We start from the raw sequence: 25,426 nt of genomic DNA, 5'->3' as shown, positions 1-25,426 counted from the left end.
GAGTTGGGGGGCACCCAGTGTGGGAAGTGGGGGGCACTTTGGGCCCCCCATCCCTTCCTGGCACTGGGGACACCCCAGTGACCAGTGACGTCTCCTTGTCTCTCTACAGGCAGGCGGGATCGGCGGCCCGGTGGGTACCAGGGCTTGTGCTGGGCCCAGACCCTCCCCTCTGGTGGCCACCACCCTCCAGGCCATCCCAGTGCTCCCCAGTCCACCCCAGTGTGCACCGGGGAGGCCCTTCCTCAGGGTCCCCACTCTATTCCCACACACCCCAGTCCACCCCACCACACACACACAGGGCATCATTCCCACACTATTTCTTCCCTTCTTTCTCCTCTAATCCTTTCCCTTTCCCATTGCCCATGACACTTGTGTCCAGAAATCCCCTTCCTTGACCCCTCAGTCCCAAAGACCCTCCCAGTCCCTTCCAGTTTTCTCCCCTTCCCCATTTCTCCTGCCCCCACCCCTGCCCTGCTTCATTCCCTGGGTCCCCTCCACTGCAATCCCTTCCTCCTCACCCGCATCCCCCACAGTCCCATCCCTTCCACACCCCAATGCCCACCCTGTGGGATCCCCAATTCCCCCCACTTCACCCTCTTTGGGTCCCCTCGTCCTCCCCCCCACCCTCCTGCAGGCCCTGAATTCCCCTGGCTCTCCTTGTCTCCATCCCCACCCTGGGCCCTGCAGGAACAGGGATCCCAGGGGAAACTGGGTGCAGAGGGGCTGGGGGTAGCAGAAGGGATTTTCCCCCTCAGACCGGGGGCCAACCATGGGCTGGGGGGTCTGGGGACACCCGTGTCTCTCCCCCAGCCCCACAGGGGCCAATCCTGCTCAAACCTTTGCTCTCCTTCCCCAGCCAATCTCGGGACAAGGAGGAGGTGGATGTGTCGGGGTAAGTCCTGGAGCTGGGATGTCCCCAGTGTGGGAAATGGGGGGAAATGGAGTCCCCCCATCCCTCCGGGGCCTGGGGACACCCCAGTGACCAGTGACACCTCACACTTTCTCTCCAGGGAGGCATGGATGTCCATCGAGTGAAGAGGTCTGAGGTGGGTACCCCGAGTTCTGCTGGGCCCAGACCCTCCCCTCTCATGGCCACGACCCTCCCTGGCATCCCAGTGTGTCCCAGTGCATCCAGTGTGTCTCTAACCCTGCCTTTCTCCTCAGCAGCCTGTGGATGACCCAGTGCCACTGCTGCGTGAGTGACGCTCGACTGCCTCTCTGCATGTCCAGGTGAGAAATATCGGAGGCTCCTCAACCCCCCAAAGGAGCCTGGCCGGGCCCTGGGGGGTCCCTGAGCCCTCTGCAGTGGGCAGAGCTTGGGGACAGCAGAGGGACACGCAGGGGGCTGTCCCTGCTCCGTGTCCCGGGGCAGCTGGACAGAGCTGCCCCCAAACCTGACCTTGCACTGGGGGCTCTGCAGACCCCCAGGCTCACCGGGAGGGCAGGGAGGGGCTCGGGGAGGTGTCAGAGCATCCCGGGTTCAGGGGCTCTGGGGCCACATGGATCTCAGCATCCAATTCCCTTCTCCTGCCCCAGCTCCCTGCAGACAGACAGGGTGGGGACAAGGCCCCTCCCATGTCCCTGTGAACACCGGGGGTGACGTTTGGGCCTCTGTCTTTCAGGACTGGAAGTGGTGGTGACACCCCTGTCCTGGCCCCTCCAGCGGCATGAGGAGATGATCATCCCTGGAGGACCCCCCTGATCCCCTGGGTGCCCTGGCAATTTCCCTGCAAGAATCAATAAACCCCTGCAGCAAAACAAATGCTCTGTGTCTGTCTGGGTGTGCGTGTTCCCACCTCCACGGGTGCCTTCCCGTGTCCATGTGTGTTCCCACGTCCCCTGGGGCACCCGGTGGTTTGGGGGCACAGCGGGAAACAGGGTCTGACTGGGGCTGTCCAAGCACCGTCCCCAAGGAGCACAGCTTGGTGTTGGGGCAGGGGAGGGTCAGGGACAATCAGCCAAGGCCCCTCAGTCCTTCCCTGTGCTCTGGGAGGGATGGGAAAGGGGATCAAAGGAGCCAGCGGGTGTCAAATGCCCCCAGATCTCAAGGGCCAGGCTCGGGGCTGAAGGGATGGAGAGCAGCCCTGCATCCAAGGCCATGGGGAGAGTGGGGGATGAAAAGCAGGATGGGAGCCAGCAATGGGAGCTCACAGCCCACAACCCCCCCGTGTCCTGGGTTCATCCCACAGCGTGGGCAGCAGGGCAGGGGGTTCTGCCCCTCTGCTCCGCTCAGCTGAGACCCCCCTGCAGTGCTGCCTCCAGCTCTGGGCTCCTCTGGGTGTCTGCAACGCACCCACCCGCAATGGCAATGGCTTGGGGGGATTCCCCTGCCAGCCCTGGCATCTCCTGCAGCTCCATGGGCTCCTCAGCACAGCAAAGACACGCACCTCTTGGGGCACTTCCAGAGGAGGCCACCAAGGGGATCACAGGGCTGCAGCACCTTTTTGGGCATCACCCCAACCCTGCAAACATTCAAGGCCTGGTTGGATGGGGCTCTGAGCAACCTGATCTAGTGAAAGATGTCTCTACTCCCCCTCCAGGGGTCCCCCTGCCCTGTGCTCTTGGCTACCACAGTGATGGGCAGCTCTCAAAGGATGCAAGTGCCCAGAGAGCAGAGGGAACACACAGGACCTCTGTTAGCAGGGACATCTTCAGGTGAGATGGGAATAATTTGGATCAACACGCTCAGGCTCTGCTGTTTTGCCTCTCTGTGGTTGCACAGAACTGTCGGACAAGACCGATAACCACGAGGTGCCCCAGTGTCACAGGGTGTCTTTGGGTCCCTGAGGCTCCTCAGTGTCACCGGCTCCCCCTTGTTGACATCAGGTTGTGAAGTGTCCGAGGGGCCCCAGGTGAAACAAGAAGCTCAGCCCAAAGGTGTTAACTGAGATCTGGGCCTGCTAAAAAACCCTCTAACATCTAATGGGTCTATGTCACCACAGTTAGTTCTCTTCTGCTTACTGGACCAAAACTTAGAAGAATGCTAGAAGCAATACGCAGTATTAGATGTAATAAATTAGGATACAGGAAGATAAGGTAGAAATTTGAATAGCAGATATAGGCCTGGAGCCAGGGCTTTCTCCAAGTTTCACTGAGCTGGTTGAGAACAATGGAAAGGTAAAGAGTTCAAGGCTGATGAAGAGGAGGAAAGACCCCAGACTCATGGGAGGAAGACCTAAACCCTAGCAGAACTGAGTACCAAGAGAAGCACCGCCCCAAGCTCCGCCTGAGCTCTGCCTACACTCCGCCTGTTATTCATGTGTGTAGATAGATGTTGTAATCATATGAATATGCATTTAATCATATATGACAAATGTATAAAAATCTCTGATTTTGTGCGCGACCTTTGAGTAAGTTCTCTGTGGTGCGAACCACACTTGCTCCCAATGTCAGCAAATAAATACCTTTGCTGCTCAAAAGAGATGAAAGTCTCCGAGTAGCTCTTTAAACTGGATTTTTCAGATTCATTTGGTGACCTGCAGCACGACAATGACTTCTCCTGGATGTGGAATCCTCAGATGTCGGGACCCCTTTGGGTGCCCTCGGATGAGTGTTTTCACCTGAAGGGGTTCCCTTCTTCGATGGCTTCCTGAGGGGGCTGGACAAGAACGCTGCCTATTGGTAAAAGGCATTTTTATTTGGGTTTGTCTATTTTGGTTTTGGATTCCCATAAGACAAGATGAGACGCCGTCTTGCCGAGAGGGGAGAGGATGCTCTTCCTGGGGAATATCCCCTTCGGGCTGGTATGTTCCAGTTTTGTTTGTATTTGGCCAAATATTGTTTCTTTTGAGGGAAACGAGGTGTCTAAGTTTCCTTTTGGTTGTTCTTTTGTTTATGGTTTGAGGTGCCTATAGTATTGTGTATTCTTGGAAAGTGGCAGTTGTCATAGTATTTGGTTTTCTCTTCTTGTGTGGAAGCAAAATCGAGCTTCTGAAGTGTCTGTTCATTCTGAACCAGCCATAGAGACATCTTGTTAAGGTTTTTATGGGGAGGGGGTCTGAGAGGTTGACTGTGAATACACCACATAGCCTGAAACCTAGAATTAGAATCTGTCCATTTTGTAATTGTTCATTTTATGTGCGTGCTTTATGTAATAATTGTTTGAAATATATTCTTGGACCCCAGTCTACCCAAGAAATAGGAATAGATTGGACTTTGAATTTATATTGTATTAGATGTGGAGCTAATCAGACTTTGGAGGAAACTCGGTGTGCCAGATATTACTGTTGACGAACTCATAGCCATGTGTTTCTTTTGATTCTTTAGATCTTTAGATTCATCATAGAAGGTGCATTTTTAGATTTCAGTATCTTTTAAAGCCCTTAGGTTTGTTATAGAGTGTGCATTTGGTGGTCAACAGCAGCATCTTGTGGATTTGTGTGGCTATACAGGCTTCTTGTGAGAGCCAGGTATACTTGTGGTCTAAGGCAGACATCTCGTGGAGTTTTGTATTAGTGCAGGTTGGTTGTAAAATTAGTGGGTTTAGGAGGTTTCTTATCGAGAAGTAGTACTTGGATTTGAAGGGTAGATATCATCTGGCAGTATAATAGTTGTGATTGTTAGGATATTATAGATTTAATTGTTTTTCTTCATAAGAGGGGTCAAAATGAGTAAAGAAATAAATGCCAAGACTCCTGTGGGGTGCATATTAAAACATTGGAAAGATTTTGGAGGTATTCCTGGAGGGAACTTAAGTAAAAAGACCTTTTTAAAATATTGCCAGAATTGGTGGCTGCTCTATTTATTAGATGATGGCAAGAAGTGGCCTCCTCAAGGGAGTATTAATTATAATCCAATTTTACAGCTTCTGTTGTTCCTCTGCAGGGAGCAGAAGTGGGATGAAGTGATGTATGCAGATATGTTTTTCACTTTAAGACATAAGCCAGAATGGCTGAAAGGTTGTGGAATCAATGTAGCCCCCCAAGATCCCCTTGTGTTGGCACTGGAAAAGAGTCAGAAAAATAGTAAGCTGAGAAAGCATTGCTGTGATGCCTGTAGGATAGGTCAGAGGTGCTTTAAGCTGGGAAAGAGAGACAGTGATGAGGAAAGTATCCCAGACCCTCAGGAACTGCAGCCGACACATTTTAGAGGAGCAGAGCTGGCTCGGCAAGGACCAAGCAACCCACAGGAGTGGGGATTGGATGCAGAAGATTCTGAGAGTGTAGCAGAGAGCGTCGAGGACCCAGAAGAGGGAGTGAGTAGCAAATACGGTGGTTGGACTGCGGGACAGAAAGCCAAGAGCAAGACTGGGGGTAGAACAAAAGCTAAAACCAAGACAAGTCCCACGGTGGCTCCCCTGCAGCGGGTAATAACACCCACAGGTAATCAGACAAGAGGGAAAGCACCCTTTTCAGCGAGTGACTTGAATAGCTGGAGAGAGGAAGCTAAATTTTTTAGGGAAAATCCTGAGAAGGTAGCTAAGAGATTTGAATTCATTGTAAAAAATCAGGACATTGATTGGTCAGACATAGACTTGATGTTATCGGAGTTGAAAGAAACGGAAAAAGAGCTTGTAATAAGAACAGCCAGATGAAATGTGGAAGGAGAGATTGCAACAAGAGTCTTAACAGGGAACATAGATGTGTAACAGTTCATTAGGATACATGCCCGGAATAAAGATAAGTGCAGCAGACATTCAAACACATAAAATATCTTTTATTACAGTGAGAATAATAATAATAATAAACTTAGCAAAGAGAATCAAAAAACTTAAAAAGAATACAAAATAACTACCTTATCAGTTGGCATTAAAACAAATACTATGAACAGCATTTAATACAGTGTTAACTAGTAAAAAGGCAGTTAAAGGGATACCAAAAAAGGATCTTAACACAATATTACGGATAACTATTAACGCGATATTGGTTAGTAAAAAGGGAAATTAAAGGGAAATACTAAGGACAATTTATTTATGTAACAGTATTAATTAATAAAAGGGGAATTAAAGGACACTAAAAGGATATTAAAAAATTTGCTTTTTCAGTTGCTTCCTATCAATAAACTGTGCTTACCCACACAGACAGGCCAGGGCTGTCAGGATCTGCAGCAGCTGGTCAGTGCCCAAACTTAGCGGGGATCCCTGCAGAGCAACACAGTCTCGGTGGTAGGATGAGTATCGCTCAACTCAGCAGCTCTGACACCCCATTTTTATCAGTTCCACATTACACCACGTAGGGCCAGTACGCAGTATAAGGTGATGCCTGAGTGGCAGCCAAACCCTGCCTGTTCATTCCCTGATAGCAACAGTCTGTGCATGGCCTGCTGTAGGGCAAGGGGCCAGCGACCCCTGTCCACATAATCTTCCTCTCACCATCATCTTTCTCACCCCTATGTATGACCTCTACCATTGTGTTTTAAGGGTAGATGTATCTATCTTGCAGTATGTAGCAAAACCAAGGAAGAACTCAGCTCTGATAATACCGGATATCAGGCTGACTTGCTAAAAAGCACAATATTTCACTTGTGCCATGAAGTTACATTGTACCATACTCTAGCTGGTTTCACATCCTAATATGATTTCTTTCTCACATCTCTATGTTCCACTGATCATCTAATTCAAAAGTACCCCCCTTACACACTGACAACTCTTGAGACCCTCCTGTCACTCCAGAAATAGAAACAGTCTCTGTACTCTTATGCTCCCATGGCATTAAAGTGCACTGGGCACCAGTATCTATCAAAGCCTGGTATCTCTGAGGATCCAATGTGCCAGGCCATTGAACCCACACAGCCCAGTAAACCCGATTATCTTCTGTGTCCTTCTCCTTCTCCTGGCAGAAGGCAGGGCCCCTTTATTGGTCTTGATCAGAGCATTCGTCGTTGGACATTGACTTGGGCTTTTTAGAGGCTTTTTTGTCATTGTCAAAGTGACCTCCATCTTCTTTTGTTTCGGCAATTGCAGTTTCTTTTCTAAGAAGTTTGTGTCTACCATGTAGACAACTTTCTTGTCAGTGTCCTTTTGTTTCAGCTCCCTTACTCTAGCTTTGAGTTTGGAAGTGGGTTCACCATCCCACTTTTTCATGTTTTCTCCCTTGCTGTGTAGGTAAGACCACAGTTGACCACGTGATCTACGTCTGGGATTTTCTCTCCTTCTGTGTATAAGGGAAGGAGATCTTGAATGAGACTGGCACCAAGATTGAGGTTGAGGTCAAAATCATGGTTGAGACTGTTCTACTGGTCTGTCTCTGTCATCTCTGTAATCTCTCTCTCTGTAGTCATCCTCATATTCTTAAGGCCTCTCCATTCTCTCCATTCTCTCCCTAGGGTGGGTGTGTCAGAAGTCAGAAGAGTCTTCCAGATTTTCTGCTCTGCTTCATATCCAACCACACATCATTTCCATGGTCAGTTCAGTTGTCCTTGGATCGTATATTGTTATTAAGCAATTAACATATGATGCAGGGGCACCTTTAATTACTTTCTTCCACATTGGTTGCCTGCACGGAATGCTCTCTGGCTCTAGCCACTGGTGGTATTCTAGGTCACAAGAAATGATTTCCAGCATAGCCAATTCCTGTAAGTACTGGATGCCTTCTTCTGCCATAGTCCACCTTCTTGGAGATATCACCAGCTCTTCTCTAAATGGGTACCTCTCCCTCACAGCATTGAGGATCCGGAGTCAAAGACTGTGCAAATGTCTCTCTCTTCCCATTTCTTGTTCAATGACTCAATCTCAAGCCATAGATCCCAACTGCTGCACTTCAAAACCTTCTAACCTGTGGCTTCGAGCCCCATTATCCCAGCATCGTAACAGCCAGGTGAGAATTGGTTCACCAGGTTTGTGACTGCAATCTCTTCGTAGGTCTCGGAGTTCTGCTGGGGTCCTTGCCATCCAGAGACTGGCCTTTCCAAGCCCTTTCCCGAAGCTCCAGCGATTCCTTTCGAGGTTCGGCCTTTCTTACAACAAGGGGACCAATGCAGCACCACCTCTCCAATTTTAAGTAGCATTTTCGCTGCCTTCACCACTAGGATCATTGTCACTGAACAATGTAGGGATGGGTTAGAGCTGATCTTGGAGTCTTTGCTACCAAACCTTGAAGGCCACCATTAAGGAAACTGGCTACTAGGCTGTGGATGTTGAAATTAAGGAAAGGAAGCAATTTGTTCCATCCATCTGAACGGTCCCTTACAGGATGTTCTAGGACAGGCACAAAAAACCCAAGAATCAGGAAAAAAATTAGTAAAAAGGTCATTGTTATTATTTTTCTTTCTCCTTGTTCCTAAACAAAGCTACGTTTAGATAAACACAATCCTTCTTGGCAGCTCTCCCAGGAGTGTCCCAAAACAATGGTGGATGTTTACAAACAAACCTGCTCTTGGCAGCTTTCCCAGACAATGTTCCCACAACAAAACCAAAGGAACCAAAACAATCCCACTTCTGACACCAAAACCATCTGTAGCCAATTGGAGTTGGCTTCCTGCCAAACCCCACAGACTACAGAAGATTACTACGTGTAAATTTAGGGTAGAACTTAGGTGGGAGGTTCCTGTGCCACAGAGCTCTTGCCCACAGTTTCTCTTGGAAAAGAATGGAGTTCCACAGCTCATTGCTTCCATTTCAATCTTTTTTGGCCTTTGACCACTCTGGAAAATCTGTACAAACCTGATGAGCAGAAGTCTTGGGCTTTACCACAGGTGTCTGGGTGGTGTTCTGAGAGCCAGACTTCTGCTCAGTCCCAAACTGATGCCAAGATGTCCCAGGCCAGGTGAATCCAGAAGTGGACTTGCAGCCAGAAGTCCGCTGACAGCGCTGCTTGGGACTGCAGATCTGCTTCTGTGGCGCTCCAAAAAGAGCTTGGTGTTGGCCTCTCCAAGTCTCTCAGTAGCTCTGAAACATTCACAAGCACACACAGAGTCATCTTTGGCAGGAAGGCTTTCGCAAAGTTACCCTCCACAGCCTTGGCTACTACTTGACTTCTAAAAGCCAAGGGCATGAAGAGCGTCCAAAACCAGCACATCCTTTGATCTGAGCTTGTTCACAGGGCCTGTTTCTAAGAAATCACACCAAGTGCAAGGAGCAGCCAGTGTCACCTCCAGAAGAACTCTGGCCTACCCTGGCCTTCTCAAGGAAAGTTCAACCCTCAGACCCGCTGCCAAAACAGAAGCCAAGAAAGAGCCGCCTTATTTTGGATTCAAGAATCCAACTCTCTTCTCCCAGAGGCCTCTCCTTATTCAAACAGGAAAGGGCACAAGATTCATCTTTTTTGTCACCCACAGGATGAGGAGAGTAGAGACTGGCAGAAAGACTGCCTGCTAAAACAACCTCAACTTGAAAAGACACCAATAATGCCATAGTGGTGGTGCTGTGGGGTTACTGCTGGAACTCTAAAGAGAAAGGAAGACAGGTCTGAGGAAGGGAAGGGTCTGAAGGAACTTTCCCCACAAAAGCCAGTGTCTGCTTTCACACCTGATGCTGGCCAGATGCAGAAAAGGGATTTTAGAAGGAAAATGCAGGAGGAAAAAGGAGTCTGTTATTCCCAGTCCAAAAAAGCATGGACTTACCTTTCCAGTCTCTTGGTGAGGCTTTTTCTGGTTTGGGCTTCCACCAGATACAGCTCTTTGTACTTGTCCACTTCTGCCTGGGTGGATTCCTTTTGAAAAGGTCTTTCTGCTTGGTTGCTTTTTGTCCTTCCCAGTGCACAGTCAAGATCTCTAATTCTGTCTTCTAACTGTTTTTTCAGTGACTCCACATGACTGGTTCTGATTTCTTCTAATGTCTCCTGGTGGGCTGCCTGTGCCTGAAGGAGACAGTGCACCTTCAACCACCACAAGAAAAAGAGAGCTCTGCCCAGCACAAAATTGCACACACCCACTTTCAAGGGCCCAGCCTTACTCAGAGAGGTGGCTCTGCCTCCTCACTCCCAGCAGCAACCAAGGCAGAACCCAGGAGCTACCAGGGCAAACAATTCTTTTCATTGGGAAAGAAGCCCAAATGAGCACTCTGCTTCAAAGCTACTAATGAAGAGGCACTGGATCTGTAGGGCAGGGCATGTCCAAAAGGATTCTTCAAAGACAAGAAGAGCACCTCCCACCTCCACCCCCTCACCCACACCCCTAGAATTTAAGTGATTCCTTTTCTGAGCACCTTCCCCCCTACAAGGACAAAGCAGTACCTGTAGGTCTGGCCATGACAGCTGCAAGTTGCCAAACCCATTCAAGGATGAGCAGTGAGAAGCAGAGCAGTGCACAGAGATCCCCCCATGCACTGCAAAGTGGGAATCTGCCTTGGGCAGCCTTTGCATTCAGGGACCTGCCGGCACATTCCACACCCATGACAGCACTCCTGCCCAACCAGATTGCCTTCTGCCACTGCCTTCAGCAAAGACAGAAGCTAACCCATAGAATACAAGAGCAAAAGAAAAAGACCAAAAACCATGGCCACAAGAGAAGTTTACGTAGCACTTGTGGACACTGGGGAGAAATTCACTTACTTGCAAAACTGACATTACTTGCAAGGCTGACATTTTGTTGCTTTTGACTTATTTCCTGGTCAGCTCCTTCTTCCACCTCTCCTTTACATTGTTCTTTTTGGCTGCCATCCAACACCAAAGTCTCCAAATCATGATGGAGTTTTGTCACCTCTTCTTGCAGCTGACATTTGCTCTTCTCCAGTTGTTCACACTTCCCAAGCAGAGTGGACAGCTCTTCTTGCAAAGCCTGGTTTGGGACCTCGAGCTGCATGCCTGTTCTAGGCTCCATGTCCAGCTGCTGGGAAAGTTCACCACCCTGTGCACAGAAAAATAAAAGAAAACTCAGCGTGATCTAAAGGCAGTGAATTCTGGGAAAACCTCTCAAGGGGGTGGCCATGGCAACTGTATTTATCATCTACTGGAAACGAGCCTAGGAAACACTTGAAAGATTCCCCAACAGAAAGAAGAAACTTTAGACCTACTTAAGAATTTGGGAGACACTTCTGGCAACAATACTTCTGGGTCCATTGGAGCTCATGATGAAACTCCTCATTTAGAATCTAAGAATTCCTCCAGTGTCCAGCACACCAAATACCCTCAGGGCTTTTGTAGCAGCTGGGGAAAGGACCAGGCTGCTTTCTGAGCAGCCTCTGCCAAGGAGAAGGCAGAAGCTGAGTTCCCCAGGCTCTCCAGGAAAACTTCATCTGATAATTGCCCCACAGAAATAGGCAACTAGGCTCAAGAGTCACAGAAAGGCAAATTTAGGACCAGCTTACTGAGGTAGAGGCTTGCAGGGCTCTCGGAAGGGCTTCAACGCTCTCGCTTGGCTGCTGCACAGTGGTTTCCAATCTGCTGTTCTCACTTGCAGAGCTTAAGAAGAAATACAGCTTTATTACCAGAAAAGCCAATGCCAGACAAACTGTGCTAAGGAACAGAAGCCACAGCAGAAGTGTCCTTCAAAATCCCACTGACTCTCCCCCTGTTTCCACCCAATCCCCAAAGCCACAGACCCCTCACTTCACTGGGTTCCTCTCTTACTCTTGCGCGTCTTCTTCCAGTTGGTTCACAGTCGGATTGGTCTTGCAAGATGCCAACAGGAGGTCCTGCAGTTCCTGGGAAGAAGTTACTGCCTCTCTTTCCTTGTCATCCAAGGCAGTCTTCAAGTCAGGAACACAATGCTCAGACTGAAGATGCTTTTCTTCCTCCTCCTGCAGCTGTAAAATCACGGGAAGAATCCACAGTTGTCAGGGGAGCTTTTCCAGAGAGGAGCCAGCTGCTGCTGAAGAACTCAGGTGCTGCATGTCTGTGTGCATCCCCTCTGCCCAAAGAACTGCAATCCATTCAAGTCCCTTCAAAGCTTCACTTCTACTCCCCAATGAACACACTGAACACTGTTTTGTCCGTTTTCAGGATGGATAGGAAGCAACAGGCACCCCCAGGTTTCTCCCTGTGGGGACAGGCTTTCCATACCTCCGCGCCAGCCCTGTCCAGCTCCTCCTGCAAGCGCAGATTATCTTCCTCCAGGTGAGCCTCATGGCTTCCAGGAACCACAAGAGCAGTCCTAAAGCATGCAAAATTTCATCGGAAACATGTCTGATCCTGCATCAGTTTTCCCCTGCTTGCTCCCAAAACAGCTCTTCCCCCCTTTCCTACAAGCTCCGGGAAAGCAAAGTCAAGTCCATGGAAGCATTGGAGAATTCCTCTTACAAGGGGCCTCCCTAAAGCAGCCTCAGCTACCAGCTCAGGCCATGCTGTTCAGGGCTCCTTGCACTGCTCTTCAAAGCCCCCCCACATGCGGTTGCACAAACTCCCAGGGCAAGCCCTTCGACCCCCTGACCATCTCCATGGCAGGAAGTTTTCTCCTTCTGTGCGCTCGGAGCCCCTCGTGTCCCCTGGGACAGTGTTGGTTCTCTTTCCCCCAACGCTTCCCTTCAGAGCACTGAACGCACCGACTCTGCCGTGCCTTAAACCCCCCTGGCCTGCAGAGCAGCCACGCTGCTGAGCTACTGGCAAGTTTCCCCGGGGCTCTGGCTCTGGGTGGGGAGAGGGCACCACAGACAAGGCTTTCTTGCAGACCTCAGCGGGCAAAGGATGAGAGCCCCTGAGGTAGGAGAGCAGCCAAGAGCAGACCTGCATTTACCAGTCCCACGGGGAACTGCTTCCACGGGGCTGCTCCTTCTTTTTCCCAGCTCATTGCCACGCCCCTCGTCTGGGTCACACTTGCAGACTACCCAGAACACCCGGGTGCTGTTTTGACAAAGCCCTCACCTTTCCCCCTGGGCTTGAGCAGGCCTGTCAGCTGCTTTGTTCACAAGGCACTCCAGAATCTCCTCGTGCTGTTGCAAGGCTGCAAGTTTCAAGGGGGTAAATCCCCACTAAAAGGAGAGAGAATCCCCATTAGAAAGACACAGACAAGCTCTGCAGCTGTTGGAAAGAGCAGCTTTAGCCCCGTGCCAAGGTTACCTGGTTCTGAGCATCACTGTTGGCATGATGCTCCAGTAACAGCCCTGCTACAGCTGTGTTTTTAGAGAGGACAGCCAGGTGAAGGGCAGTGTTGCCGTCAGCGTCTGCCAGATTGGGGTTGGCACCGTGTTCCAGCAGAACAGCAACACATTCTTCCTGCTCCTGCTGGACTGCCTGGCAACAACACACCAAAAGGGAAAGACTCCCAACTTTTCATCCCCCTCTGTCACAACTCCCTCCAGCTCCTGAGTGCTGCCATAGAAGACCATCTTCAAAGATTAGCTAACAGAGGCTGTGCCGTGCCCATTGCAATAGGTGTGTTTCTATGGCCCTGCCCTGCAAGGAATCCCTCCAGACACCTCCCCTTTAACACCCCAGCACTAAGCCCCACCTCCAAGCTCAGAAGGCATTGCACACACCTTCATCAGGGCCGTTCTCTTGAAGTTGTCAGTGAGGTTGGGCTGGCTGTTCTTCCTTAGCAGATATCTGACGACATCTGCATGGCCATTGGCCGAAGCCAGATGCAGAGGTGTCCTAAAAATTAAACAGACTCTCTTAACCCAGACAGACAAAGGACGAGCCCAAGCTGTGTCTGTACCCAACACCCTGGGGACCCTGCCCGGACTCTGCTCCTCCTGCTGCTGCTGCTGCTGCTGCTGCTGCTGCTGCTGCTGCTGCTGCAACCCTGCCCTGATGAGCCAGAGGGCAGAAGAGAACAGGTGAGGGCTGAGCAGCTGCAGAACAGCCCTGCAGAGAGAGCACGGCCAAGGGGCAGGTGGGCAACACGCGTTTGCAGCAGCGCTGGAGCCCGGGCGGCAGCTGCAAGCAGTGAAAAGCTCAAGAGTTCCCTGTCCCAGCTGACAGGGCAAATGTCACTTTTCAAGCCTTGTCCCTAAGAGAGGGCTGGCGAGGACTACTGCAGCTTGGCTCAGGAGCAGGCAAGGTGTGCCATCAGCGTGGCCCAGAACTCACCGCATCTCCTGGTCTGGCCTGTCGATGCCGACTACCTTGACGTACCAGCGCCAGCGCCTCAGCCAGCCCAGGTCACCGCGGGCGGCCGCGCGGTGCAGCCTGCCCAGCCCCTGCTCCCGGAGCTGGGAGGCGCTGCTGGAGCTGGTGGCAGCCCAGGGCTGCCCACTGGGGCTGCTGGAGGGCGACTGCCGTCGCTTCTTGCTCAGAAGCCACGGCATGGCCCTGCTTGGAGCTCCCAGCAGCAGGAAGGGCAAGAAGGCCCCGGCGGGCTGCCGGGAGCCAAGTGGGGATGAGGAATGGGACGGGGCGAGGTTTAGGGGGAGGGTGACAAAGGGGCGAGAATAAGGACGGGCACAGGGTATGAAGCACAAGGCAGACGAGGTCGCCCTGCGCAGTGGTCGTGGCCTGCAGCTGCCAAGACGGCGATGCAGGCGCGCAATGCTCCCCGAGCGGGATGTGCTGCTGCTCCCCGAGAGGCTACAGCAGCTCTGAGCGCCGGCTGCGGGCACCAACAAAGCCGTGCCCGACTGGCGCCTGTGGCGTCACAATGGCTGGTGGAAGGCTCAGCACGTCAGCGTGGGGTGTGACAGAGGCCACGGGGCAGGGTGGGGCCGGGCGGGACAGGGCAGGGCGGGGCAGGTGTGAGGGCGGCCCTGCTGGGCCTTGTGGCAAGGAGGCGGCCTGGGCCTTGTGAGGGTGGCCGGCGGGAGTGGGCACTGCCCCGCCTCAGGGCGCCCGGGGCAGGGCCCGGGACGCTCCCACCGGGCCGGAGGCTGCGGTAGGCGCTGGAGCAGCTCCCTGTCATGGTTTGAGAGCCCCGAAATCTAATTCCCTAGTCCAAGACCCCCTCCCACATCTCAGCCCAGTGTGAGATGGGTTTTCCAGACACCACACAAGACTCAAAATGGGGGGAAGGGAATATATATTGCAATGACTCTACAGATACAAATAAATATTATAATACATCATATACAATCTCAACTACCTCTACCATGATAAAACAGTATTTACAATGGATCAAATCTCTTCTCTCTCCAAATAAAAGTCCAGGAGGGAAGAAGGAAGAGATCCTTTCCACTCTCAGAGCAGTAGTCTTTCCAGGGTAGCAGTCTATCTCTCTCTCTTCCATGCAGCAGCTGTAGCTGGATCTCTGCCAGTACACACGAGGAGGGTATCCAAGCCCCTCAGCCCTTCCACTCCAAGCGAGGGTCTTCTCTTCCGTGGGCTGCGTTCACTGGGACAAAGGTCGCTTCACCACGTCATATCAACGAAGTGCAGAAGCCTTCGTGACGGTCCTTATCTTCAGGGGATTCAAGCCCCCTTTGCAGAGCTCCCATGCTCTGTCTCAAAGCAGCAGGGGGGGCGAAGCCCTCTTCCGCATTCCTTTGGCTGTCCCGGTTCAGCTCTGGGAAGCCCTGAGCTTTTCAGCTCCTCTCTTTTCAGTGCTGTAGCACTCTAAGACTCTTCTTAAGTAAGAGTCCATCATCTTCCTCCTATCTAGGAGGTCTCAGAGGGGTTTGGGGACTTATTTCAGTTCTTACCCAAACTCTCATTCTCTCTGTAGAGCTTTGTTCTCTCTCTGCTGCCGGTTCTCTTTCTTTTTCAGATAACTCTGTGTTTTCCTTGGCTGCATGCTGTCTCTGCTGCTTCTCTCTTATCTCTTGGCTCTCTGCCACTTCTCCTTGGTCAGCGCTGTTTTGCCGCTGCTCCTGCTGCTCATGGTGGAGAAAAAAACTTCCACCTTCTCAGCTACAGGTACTTAGCCCAGTCTTATACTGTTCCAAGTCCCTGTAGCAGTGCTTGGGACTTGCAAGCAAGGGCCCAAGGGCTGGGGGGAGGCCATAGCCCCAGTGGGGCTCCGGGCCCCTCAGCTCGTGGCTTCACAACATGGCCACCTCTCCAACAACTACTACAACTACCTTCTTTTCCAGTCTGGTTGTTGATATGTTTATATTTTGCAGGAGTGCTCATTGGTTTAACCCCAAGGGTCACCACCCCCTGGGGGTTACCATTTTATAACTCTAGGGGGAAAACATTTTTTCTGCCACCACACTCCCGCATCACCCGCTCTGGCTTTTTGCTTAAGCCTGGAGCTAGGCTGCCTCTGGACACACTTCCATGAAATGAGGCTCAGGATAAAGTGGCATCCCAGCCCAAGCAGGCGGGGGCCACCACAGCTCTCAAGAAATGCCCACCCAGCACTCCAAGCCTTCCATGCCAGAGTTCCAGGACAATTCCCCAACTCCTTTGTCTTGTCCCTCTTGAAGAGCAGACACCTCACCCCCTCTCCCCCTCACAACTGCTCTCACCTGCTGTTTTACCAGATGCCAACAGTGAATTTCTGCTCTGCTGCTCCACCAGCCAACAGGCAGCACACAGCAGAGCAGGAAGAAACTTTCAAACACATCTTGTCCCACTTTGCCCCAATGACAACACCAAGTGAAGGACCAGAAGTTCTGCACCAGTTTTCTCAGGGGAGGGATGCTACAATGGACTGCAAGCAGGCTGAAGAAATTTCCCTTTTTCTTTACGGGCTACAAACCAGTCTGCTTCCCACAGGATCAGGGATTTGCCTGTGTTTTAAGGCTACCAGGAGTTTACTCACTATCTTCTGCCCAGAACACAAAGAGGAGGGCTCGAAAGCACTGCAAGAGTCTGGCAACTGAGTAGTAGCAATAGCTCACCTGGAGGCCATGATCTTAACACCACTGTGCTTCAAGCCTTCCCGGAGGAAGGGCACACATTTGCCTGGCCTCTGGGACAGGCTGAAGATGAAGCTGTGAGCAGAGCTGAAGGGAGCAGAGGACAGCTCTGGCTCGGCCTTCAGGCCTGGCTTCTCTTTCAGCCTTGAAAATGTCTGCTGGACTGATTTGCACTCAGAGCAAGGACAGAGAGAGAAGTTTTAACTCCCGGTCTGGGAAGAAAGTCTTAAGACACCTTCAAAAATATGACTCTCCTCATCCCTCCCACCTAGGCCCAAAGAGCTCCGATTCTGTCACCAAACGCAGCAGTTCTCCTCAAATGTCGGGACAGTTCTGGCAGCTAAGCCCTTTCTGCCAAAGTTGGACAGGTCCCCACCTGTCCCAGAGGCAAGCAGAGGGAAGAAGAAGGGACAGCCTTGGGATGGGGGAATGGGAGAAGCAAAGCCGGCAGGGGGAACAGAAGAAAACGAGGACACATCCTGGAGTCTTGATGGCGACTGCCGTTGGTTCTTGCGGAGGAGCCCCTCTATGCTGTGTGTGCTTTTGCACAGGCTGCACTGTGGGTATGGCCCTGCTCTGCTGGTGGCCACTGCTCACCCTCTGCACAGAATCATGGAAAGACTAAGGTGCTCTAGTCCAAGTCCTGTTTTGGAACAGGGTTTCCTAAAGTCAGTTGTCCTGATCCCTGAAGGCTGGGAAAGCCAGGAAAGACGTAGGTAAAGAACACATTCAGTATTCCTGCTTTTTTCCTGTCCTGTGGAACAAGCTCCCCCATCTTGTTGAGAGATGGGCCCACATTTTCCCTGCTTTTCCTTTTGTCACCTACAGACTTAAAGAAGTCCTTCCTGTTGTCTCTGACATCACTGGCCTGATTCAGTTCCATTTGGGCTTTGGTTTTACCAACTTCACCCCTGCATGCCCAGATAACATTTCTGTTTTCTTTCTTTGCGTCCACTCTCTGTAAGCTTCCTTTTTGTGTTTGAACAAGAAGTTCCTTGTCAAGCCATCCATGCAGGCCTCCTGGAATTTTTGCCTGACTTCCTGCTTTTTAGGATGAAACTCTCTTGAGCTCGATAGAAGTGATCCTTGAATATTAACCAGCTCTTTTGTGTCATGGTGCTTTGCAAGGTGTTGCAAAGGCTGTTAAACCCAACAAGTATGGAAAGGGGGTTTCGATGAGAAGAAAATTAGTAGGATCAAACCCAGGATGAATGGGCTCTGTCTGTAGCATTGTGCCAGATTCAATGAAATTTACCAGTAACACAGTTCCCTGTGGCACAGCTGCTGGGATGTGGAGCACAAGTCCTCACTGCTGTGTTAACTTATGAGCCTTGCAGTCATTCAGCCCCCAAGGACAGCTCCGTTTGTGTTCACAGAGATCCAATGACAGTAAGAATCCCTGCCCAGCCTAGTGTTCAAAGGAGACGACAGTGTAGAGATGGGGGAAATACATTGGGGGATTTGTTCCCCAGTGTCACGGGTTTACTTGTTCTAAAAAACCAAAGAGAATTTTCTTTCCCCTGCTGCCTGTGGGGGAGGGATGTTGAATGGGGAGGACAGTTTTCTGCCTTGGGTGATTACCTACCCAAAGGAGCTGGCTGGCAGAACTACATTCCAGCCTGACAGCTCTCTCTGGGGCTGGGGGGGGCTCCTGAGGAGTTTTTTTCTCCCCTCCTCTCCTTGGAAAGTGGCACTTCACTTTTTGCCTTAACGGAGGCAAGGGGGGTGTGTGTTGGAAAAAGCTCTGAGGTCGTTTTGCTCTCGACCTGGTCATCTGGCTGCTCTCCGGCCTCGGCTTGCCTGCACACTGCTCTGTCTCCAGCCCCAATCTGCTCAGATTTCATCGGAGAGTTTTGTGCTCATCGACGAAAAAAGGGGAGTCCTGACCACAGCCAGGCACAGACAGCGTGAGTTTAGTGGGAAAGAAACCGCCCTTCTTTCCCCTTTTCCCCTTCCCCTCCTCGGGGGAAAATCTCCATTTTCGGCTTTTGCTGCGATCCGGGGCCCAACAGCGCCCCCTGCTGGCCAACACCGAGCACTGCAGGTCCCGCCCCTTAGAGATCCAACAGCGCCCCCTGCTGGCCAACACCGAGCACTGCAGGCCCCGCCCCTTAGCGATCCAACAGCGCCCCCTGCTGGCCAACACCCAGCACTGCAGGCCCCGCCCCTTAGAGATCCAACAGCGCCCCCTGCTGGCCAACACCCAGCACTGCAGGCCCCGCCCCTCCAGGGATCCAACAGCGCCCCCTGCTGGCCAACACCCAGCACTGCAGGCCCCGCCCCTTAGAGATCCAACAGCGCCCCCTGCTGGCCAACACCCAGCACTGCAGGCCCCGCCCCTTAGAGATCCAACAGCGCCCCCTGCTGGCCAACACCCAGCACTGCAGGCCCCGCCCCTCCAGGGATCCAACAGCGCCCCCTGCTGGCCAACACCCAGCACTGCAGGCCCCGCCCCTTAGAGATCCAACAGCGCCCCCTGCTGGCCAACACCGAGCACTGCAGGCCCCGCCCCTCCGGGGATCCAACAGCTCCCCCTGCTGGCCAACACCCAGCACTGTAGGCCCCGCCCCTCCGGGGATCCAACAGCGCACCCTGCTGGCCAACACCCAGCACTGCAGGCCCCGCCCCTCCGGGGATCCAACAGCTCCTGCCAACCGGGATTGGAATTGCGCCAGAGCACAGGGAAGTATCAAACTCTTTCCTTTTTTTGAAGGGGACTTTTTGGGCACAGGATTATTGTTTAGTTGGGTTTGTGTTCTCTTGCTGGTTTTGCCAATACACATGTATCCTTTACTAAAGGGCTGTTATTTCTTCCTTTTTTCCATACTTCCTCGATTGGAGCCTCTTAATTTTGGATTGACAATTGCTGAGAGAGAGGACTTTGGTCTACTTCATAACTCATCCTCCTTAGCAAAACATTCCAGTCTATTTACACTCAGACAGGAGGGTAGTGGAGTGGTTTCAACAGGCCCCTGGCATCTGGCCAGGGTCAAACCACGACACAAGGGGAACCAGGAGGATGTGGAGACCCCGTCACGGGAGAGTGGAAGGCTCAGACTAAGTTTTAAAAAGCAAAGCCTTGCCAGAGAGTCTGGAGGTGCAGGAAGGACTCCCTGGCTTTCCGAACTCCTTCCCAGGGAAGGGTTTGGGTGCAGCTGAATCCTCTCTTAGCCCTGGATGTGTTCACGGTTTAAATTTAAAGGAATTAAAGAGCTCTTAAACCACTTTGTCCTGCAGGTTTTAATGATGGTAAAACAAGAATATTTATATAAAATGAATACTGTACTTTATACAAATGATCAGACAAAAACCTTAATCAGAACTATTTACTGCACAACGGAAACACTAAAACAATATAAACACTAAAAGTCTACTAGTAGAGTCTAATAAAGCATAAAGCAGTACAGGGCACTGGAACGAAGTATTTATTGAAGCAGTTCTATTAAAGCTGGAAAACAGAAATAATTATTAAGTAGAGATGTGATGTAACTCACCCAGACCAAAGCTCGTGGGGAGATCTTCTTCTCAGCCTCAAGAAGTGACCTTGGAGGGCATCCCCAGCCAAGGGAGGAATCTCCACACACCCCCCAGAGAGGGTTTTGTAAGAAAGAACTCGACTGAATGACAGGGGACTGGACTTTTTATAGGATAAAGTGATTGAGTGCCAGGCCCGCCTTTCCAAGCCAGCTCTCAGCTTATCTGTTAACTCAGACTTCAACCAGCAGGGTGTGTGTTCAACGTTGGACCAATCAGGATGGTTTTAGCAGAGTTAACACTGAGACAACACCCTGGCTCCAGCAGCTGATCTTGTGTGACAGCTTGATTATGAGTTTGATTGGACCTTGGGTCTGGCCAGGCTGGGACTATCCTGCCAGTCCACCAGCCAGGGGTCTTCCCAACGTGGGTCACTGGGAATGTGGGTCACCAAGCCTGTTCCCAAGGTGGGTCACTGGGAATGTGGGTCACCAAGCCTGTTCCCAAGGTGGGTCACTGGGAATGTGGGTCACCAAGCCTGTTCCCAAGGTGGGTCCTCCAGCAGGTGATGGAGTTGGAGCAGCAGATGAAGCTCTTCATGCAGTTGGGGCACTCACACGGCTTCCCTTACTGGTGGGTCTGTTGGTGTTTGGTCAAGGCAGAGCTGTGGGTGAAGCTCTTCCCACACTCCTCACACTTGTAGGGCCTCTCCCCGGTGTGGCTGTGTCGGTGCTTCACAAGGGTGGAGTTGCGTTTGAAGCCCTTCCCGCAGTCAGTGCAGCGGAAGGGCTTCTCATCCGTGTGTGTCTGCTGGTGCTTGAGGAGGTCCGAGCTGCTCCGAGACCTCTTTCCACACTCGAGACATTGGTAGGGCCATTCCCCCGTGTGGGTCTTCTGGTGCTGGGTCAGGTTGGATTTGATGCTGAAGCTCTTCCCACATTCTGAGCACTTGTAGGGCTTATCCCCCGTGTGCACGCGCTGGTGGGCAATGAGGCCAGAGCTGTCTCTAAAGGCTTTCTTGCATTCCCCACATTTGTAGGGTTGGGGCCCCCGTTCCCCAGTGTGGATCTGCTGGTGGCGGATCAGGTGGGAGCTGACGGTGAAGCCCGTCCCGCATTCCAAGCACTTGTAGGGCCGTTCCCCCGTGTGCACCCGGCGGTGGGTGAAGAGGTGGGAGCCATAGATGAAGGTCTTCCCACATTCCGCACACTCGTAGGGCCGTTCGCCAGTGTGGACACGCTGGTGGGCAAGGAGGTTGGAGCTGTTGCAGAAGCTCTTCCCACAGCTGGGGCACTTGTAGGTCTTCTCCACGGCAGTGACGTGCTCCTGCACCACCAGCTCGGAGCTCCGGCTCACGCTCCGGCCGCCTTCCCGGCACAGGCTGGCTCTTTCCTCCTCAGAGCACCCTGGGCTGGCTTTGGAGCCCCTCCTCCTGAGGGATCTCCGGCCCTTTTCCTCCCCGCTGCCTTCCTGCGCTGTGGAGCCCTTCAAAACGGCCTCTCCCACCAGGGTCTGCCAGGGGGATTTGTCCTCTGTGCCCTCCGTCCTCAGCTCGGGGCCTGGGGCAGGAAGGAAGGACAGGGAGGGGATTTGCCTCCGGCCCAGAGGGAAGGGGGAGGAGCAAGAAGACAGAGAGGAAGGAGGGTAGAGAAGGAAGAAGGAGAGGAAGGAATATGAAGGGAAAGAACAAGAAGAAAAAGCAACAAGGAGAGGAAGAAGGAAGAAGGAAGAAGAAGGAAGGAAGAAGAAGGCCCAGAACTGGACACAGCACTCGAGGTGTGGCCTCACCAGTGCCAAGTACAGGAGAAGAACCACTGCCCTGGTCCTGCTGGGCATGCTGGTCCTGAGAGAAGGAAGGTGCAAGGAGACAAGGAATGACAGAAAGGAAGCAGAAGATGGAACAGAAAGAAAAAGGAGAGAAAGGAAGGAGAAGGAAGAAGGAGAGAAAGGAAAAAACATAAGGAGGAAGGAGAGGGAGGAACAAGGAGCAGGAAGAAGGAAGGAAAAGGAACGAGGAGTGGAAGGAAGAAGCTCAGGGAGGGGATTTGCCTCCGGCCCAGAGGGAAGGCCAAGGACATCCCCCCAAATCCGGCCCTGGCAGGACGGCGGCGGCAGCGGGGTTGTCCTGCAGCCGGGGGCGATGCTGGGCTGGGAGATACAGGACAAGACAGGGCAAAGGGGCACTGACTTCCTCCTCACCTGCCTGGGGGGCCAACGGCATCTTCCTCTTTCTTGCAGCCTCCTTCATCTGGCCAAGCTTTGGGAAGGAGAAATCCTGCTGTGGGGGGAAAAACAAGAGGTGAGCACGTTGAGTTGGGGGTTCCTCCCGCCCAAGTCCATCTCTAGAAGTCCCCAAGCACCTCGTGTCCATAAAAAACTCCTAAACACCAAGTCTCAGCCAAAAAAAAAACCCCAGAACTCCAAGGTTCAGACCAAAAAAACCCTTCCAGGAGTTCCCCATCTCAGGTCTCTCCACTTTGTGGTTCTGGGGGTCCCCCCGTTTGGGCCAGTCCCCCCTTGCCTGGCCAGTCCCAGTTTTCCAGACCCCACACCCCTCTTTCTTTGACTCCAGGACCCTCCTGCCCCCACTTTCCTCACCATCCCACCTCTCCCTGATGACGAATTTGTGCCCCAAAAGGTGCAGAGGAACTGATCAGAGACAAGGTTTAGTCTTTAAGCAGCAAGGTAATTATTTTATGCAACATTGGGGAACTCCCAGCTCGCGCTGGACAAAGAGTTTCAAAGCACTCAGTGAAAAGCCAGACTATTTATACAATTTTTGCGAGAGATTACATCATCGTTTTATGCATATTCATATTATTGCAAAATCTAGTTATAATATTCATAGCAGGCGGAGTTAGGGCGGAGTAAGGGGCGCAGTCATCATTTTGTGGAGAATTTCGGGGGTACATGCTGTTACTTCAGCTTCAGGGGTCATTGCTTTACTCCTCTTTCTGGGTAAACTTTTGAACTTTCCTTAATTTGGCTGACTCCAACATGTATTTGGCAGGAGTTTCTGATATTTGGCAGGAGATTCTGGACTCTGGTCCTTCTCTTTCCCCTTATCTCCCTGTGTTCCTTCCATATGTCTATTTATGAGTGTGTTAGCATTTTTGGAGCTCTTACTTTCTGTTCTTTTGTGTCAGTGTGTCAGATTTATGTATGTGTTATCTTCCACTAGTCCTTGAAACTTAGTTCTTTGTTTCTTTGCTCAGAGTATGCATTCTAAGTTAACTCTTCAGGCCTTGCTTTGTTTCATCCAAGTCCCTCCATCCCCCTGTTTCCTTCACCCTGGGGACCCCTGGCCCCCCATTCCTGGCTATCCCACCTCATCTCATCCTCAGACCCTCTTTTCCTTGACCCTGGGACCCCCTGGAGCCCCTTCCCAGTTCTCACAGCTCTCCCCGTTTCTCCCTTGCCTTGACCTTGGGACGACTCTGACCCCAAAATCTCCCTGTCTGCCCAGTTCCCCACTCCTGCCTTATCCTGCAGGGTGCTCCTGGAGTGTCCCAGGGACCCCCTGAATGCCTCATTCCTGGACACCAGGTCCCCCCTTCACCCCCTTATCCAGACCACCACCCCCTGCACCCACTTCCCCGGCTACAGAACCCCCTGCACCCCCTTTCCCAGCCATCCTGCCTCTCCCAGACTCCCTTTTCCTTTACCCTGCCACTCCCTGGACCCCCATTCCTGCCCATCAGGACCCCCCTGCACCTCCTCTCCAACACTGGGACTCTCACCCCCTTCCTCAGCTCCAGGACCCCCCTGCACCCCCTTTCCCAGCCATCCCACCTCTCCAAGTCCCCACACCCTCCCTTCTCCTTCGCCCTGCCACCCCCTCCACCCCCACTCCTGCCTTTCCCACTCCCCAACCCCTCCTTTCCTCAACACCCGGCACCCCTGAACTGCCCTTCCTGCACATCCCGGCTCTCCCCACCCACTGAACCCCCTTTCCCTCACACTGGAGGCCCCTGCACCCTCCTTTCCTGGACACAAGGACCCGAGAGACCCCCTGGGCCTCCTCTCCCAGTCCCTACAGCCCCCCTTTTGCCTTCCCTCTGGGACACCCCCAAAGCCCCATTCCTGGCCACAGGAACCCCCTGGCACCCCCTTATTCTGCACTAAGACCCCCCTGCAACCTCCTTTCCCGCCCAGCCCGCCTCTCCCAGCCCCCAGGCCCTGCTTTTCCTTCACGCTGCTACCCCCTGCACCCCCAGGCCTGCCTTTTCCACAACCCACAGGACCCTTTTCTTTGGAACACGGGGGGACCCCCTGAACCCCGGGTTCTGCCCATTCTCCCGACCCCCAGGACCTCCCTTTCCCCCACACCGCCGACCCCTGGGCAGGGGATCTCCCCGGACCCCCCATCCCACCTCTCCAGAGCCCCGCACTCCCCTTTCCTCGGCCCTGGCATCCCCCAAAACCCCCTTCCCCAGCACTCTGCCCCCCGACAGCCCCAACACTCACCCCAAAAATCACTCCCAGGCTTCCCCCTCTCCCACCTCCCCACTTTGGGGGGCGGGAATTGGGGAACTCCCGCCACTGTTGGGGACAATCAAAGAGTTCCCGACGCGTGGCCGGGGCCTTTGTTCGGCCTGCCGGGAATTCCCAACAAACATCCCGGCCCCCATCAGCCGCTGGGGCCCGGGGGTCCCTCCTCTCCAGGGATCGAGCTGTGGGGACACGAAGGGACCCCCACGGGAACCCCTTTGCCGCTCTCCCACCTCCCCTTCTTCCCCTCTCCCACCCTTTGCCCGTCGCCCCCCGCTGCTTTGGCACTGACCCACCCCCTCTCTCGCTCACTTTGGGGCTCCCAGCCCCTCTTCTCCTTCCCCTCTGCCCCTTTGCCATCGGGGCCCCCCAACTCACCTCGAGCTCCCGGCTCGGGGATGGAGCGGGGGGAGGAGGAGCGGGCAGAGGCAAAGGAGGAGGAAGAGGAGGAGCATCGCCCCCCTGAGCGGGCGGGGAGGGGGAGCTCGGCTGCGGTGGGTTGGGGGTGTGCGGGGGGTTTTGGGGGGATGTTTGGGGCTGAGCCGCAAATGGCCCTCGGGGGGACCTCGGGAGGTGTTTTGGTTTTGTTGGGGGGGATCCCGGGGTGGGTTCCCGGCAGAGGCGGGAGGTGGGCGGGGGGATGCGGGGACCCCCGCGGTGGGGGTCGGTGTTGCGGGGTCAGGCCCCGCCGCCCCCATTGTCAGCCCGGTGCCGGCGGGGGGGGACGCGACGAGCCCCTTTTTTAGGGCCCCCGGAGTGGGGAGAGCAGAGAGGGGCGACAGCGGAGCTGGGGGACCCCCGGCAGCCTGGGGGGGCGGGAGGGGAAGCGCGGAGAGGGGGAGCCCAGAGGGGTGGGGGGGCCGGGGACCCCCGGCCCCTGGAAGAGGGGGCTCCGAGAGGGGGGACCCCTGGGATTCC

General features: G+C 53.1%; 1 protein-coding gene, 1 long non-coding RNA gene and 1 pseudogene across 3 annotated transcripts in view; 1 reads left to right on the top strand and 2 right to left on the bottom strand.

Moving 5' to 3' along the window:
- LOC127461970 (ankyrin repeat domain-containing protein 7-like) overlaps positions 1–16,059 on the bottom strand; it is a 29,695-nt gene extending 13,636 nt beyond the window's left edge. The window contains exons 1-11 of the mRNA XM_051770228.1: positions 13,842–16,059; positions 13,289–13,403; positions 12,870–13,043; positions 12,675–12,781; positions 11,877–11,967; positions 11,445–11,620; positions 11,183–11,276; positions 10,428–10,722; positions 9,499–9,734; positions 8,600–8,824; positions 6,566–8,134 (exon numbers count right to left, since the gene is read on the bottom strand). Coding sequence (XP_051626188.1) covers positions 9,649–9,734; positions 10,428–10,722; positions 11,183–11,276; positions 11,445–11,620; positions 11,877–11,967; positions 12,675–12,781; positions 12,870–13,043; positions 13,289–13,403; positions 13,842–14,059 — 1,356 coding nt within the window. The 5' untranslated portion in view covers positions 14,060–16,059 and the 3' untranslated portion in view covers positions 6,566–8,134; positions 8,600–8,824; positions 9,499–9,648. The remainder of the gene's footprint in view (positions 1–6,565; positions 8,135–8,599; positions 8,825–9,498; positions 9,735–10,427; positions 10,723–11,182; positions 11,277–11,444; positions 11,621–11,876; positions 11,968–12,674; positions 12,782–12,869; positions 13,044–13,288; positions 13,404–13,841) is intronic.
- Positions 16,060–16,838: 779 nt separating this feature from the next.
- LOC127461985 (uncharacterized) lies at positions 16,839–19,009 on the top strand. 2 transcript variants are annotated; one of them, XR_007900259.1, is made up of 3 exons: positions 16,839–17,503; positions 17,975–18,587; positions 18,931–19,009. It is a non-coding gene; the product is annotated as an uncharacterized LOC127461985 (long non-coding RNA). The 2 variants fall into 2 exon arrangements; XR_007900258.1 differs by lacking the exon at positions 18,931–19,009 and adding an exon at positions 18,759–18,878.
- Positions 19,010–19,123: 114 nt separating this feature from the next.
- LOC127461973 (zinc finger protein 239-like) lies at positions 19,124–24,991 on the bottom strand (annotated as a pseudogene).
- Positions 24,992–25,426: the final 435 nt, after the last annotated feature.

Source organism: Manacus candei, unplaced genomic scaffold (genome assembly GCF_025592945.1).
Source record: "Manacus candei isolate 608988 ecotype Guabito, Panama unplaced genomic scaffold, ASM2559294v1 h1tg000117l, whole genome shotgun sequence".
In the NCBI taxonomy this organism is placed as follows: domain Eukaryota; kingdom Metazoa; phylum Chordata; class Aves; order Passeriformes; family Pipridae; genus Manacus; species Manacus candei.
The sequence above is the reverse complement of the archived record's forward strand: the minus strand, read 5'-3'. Positions and strand labels throughout refer to the sequence as shown.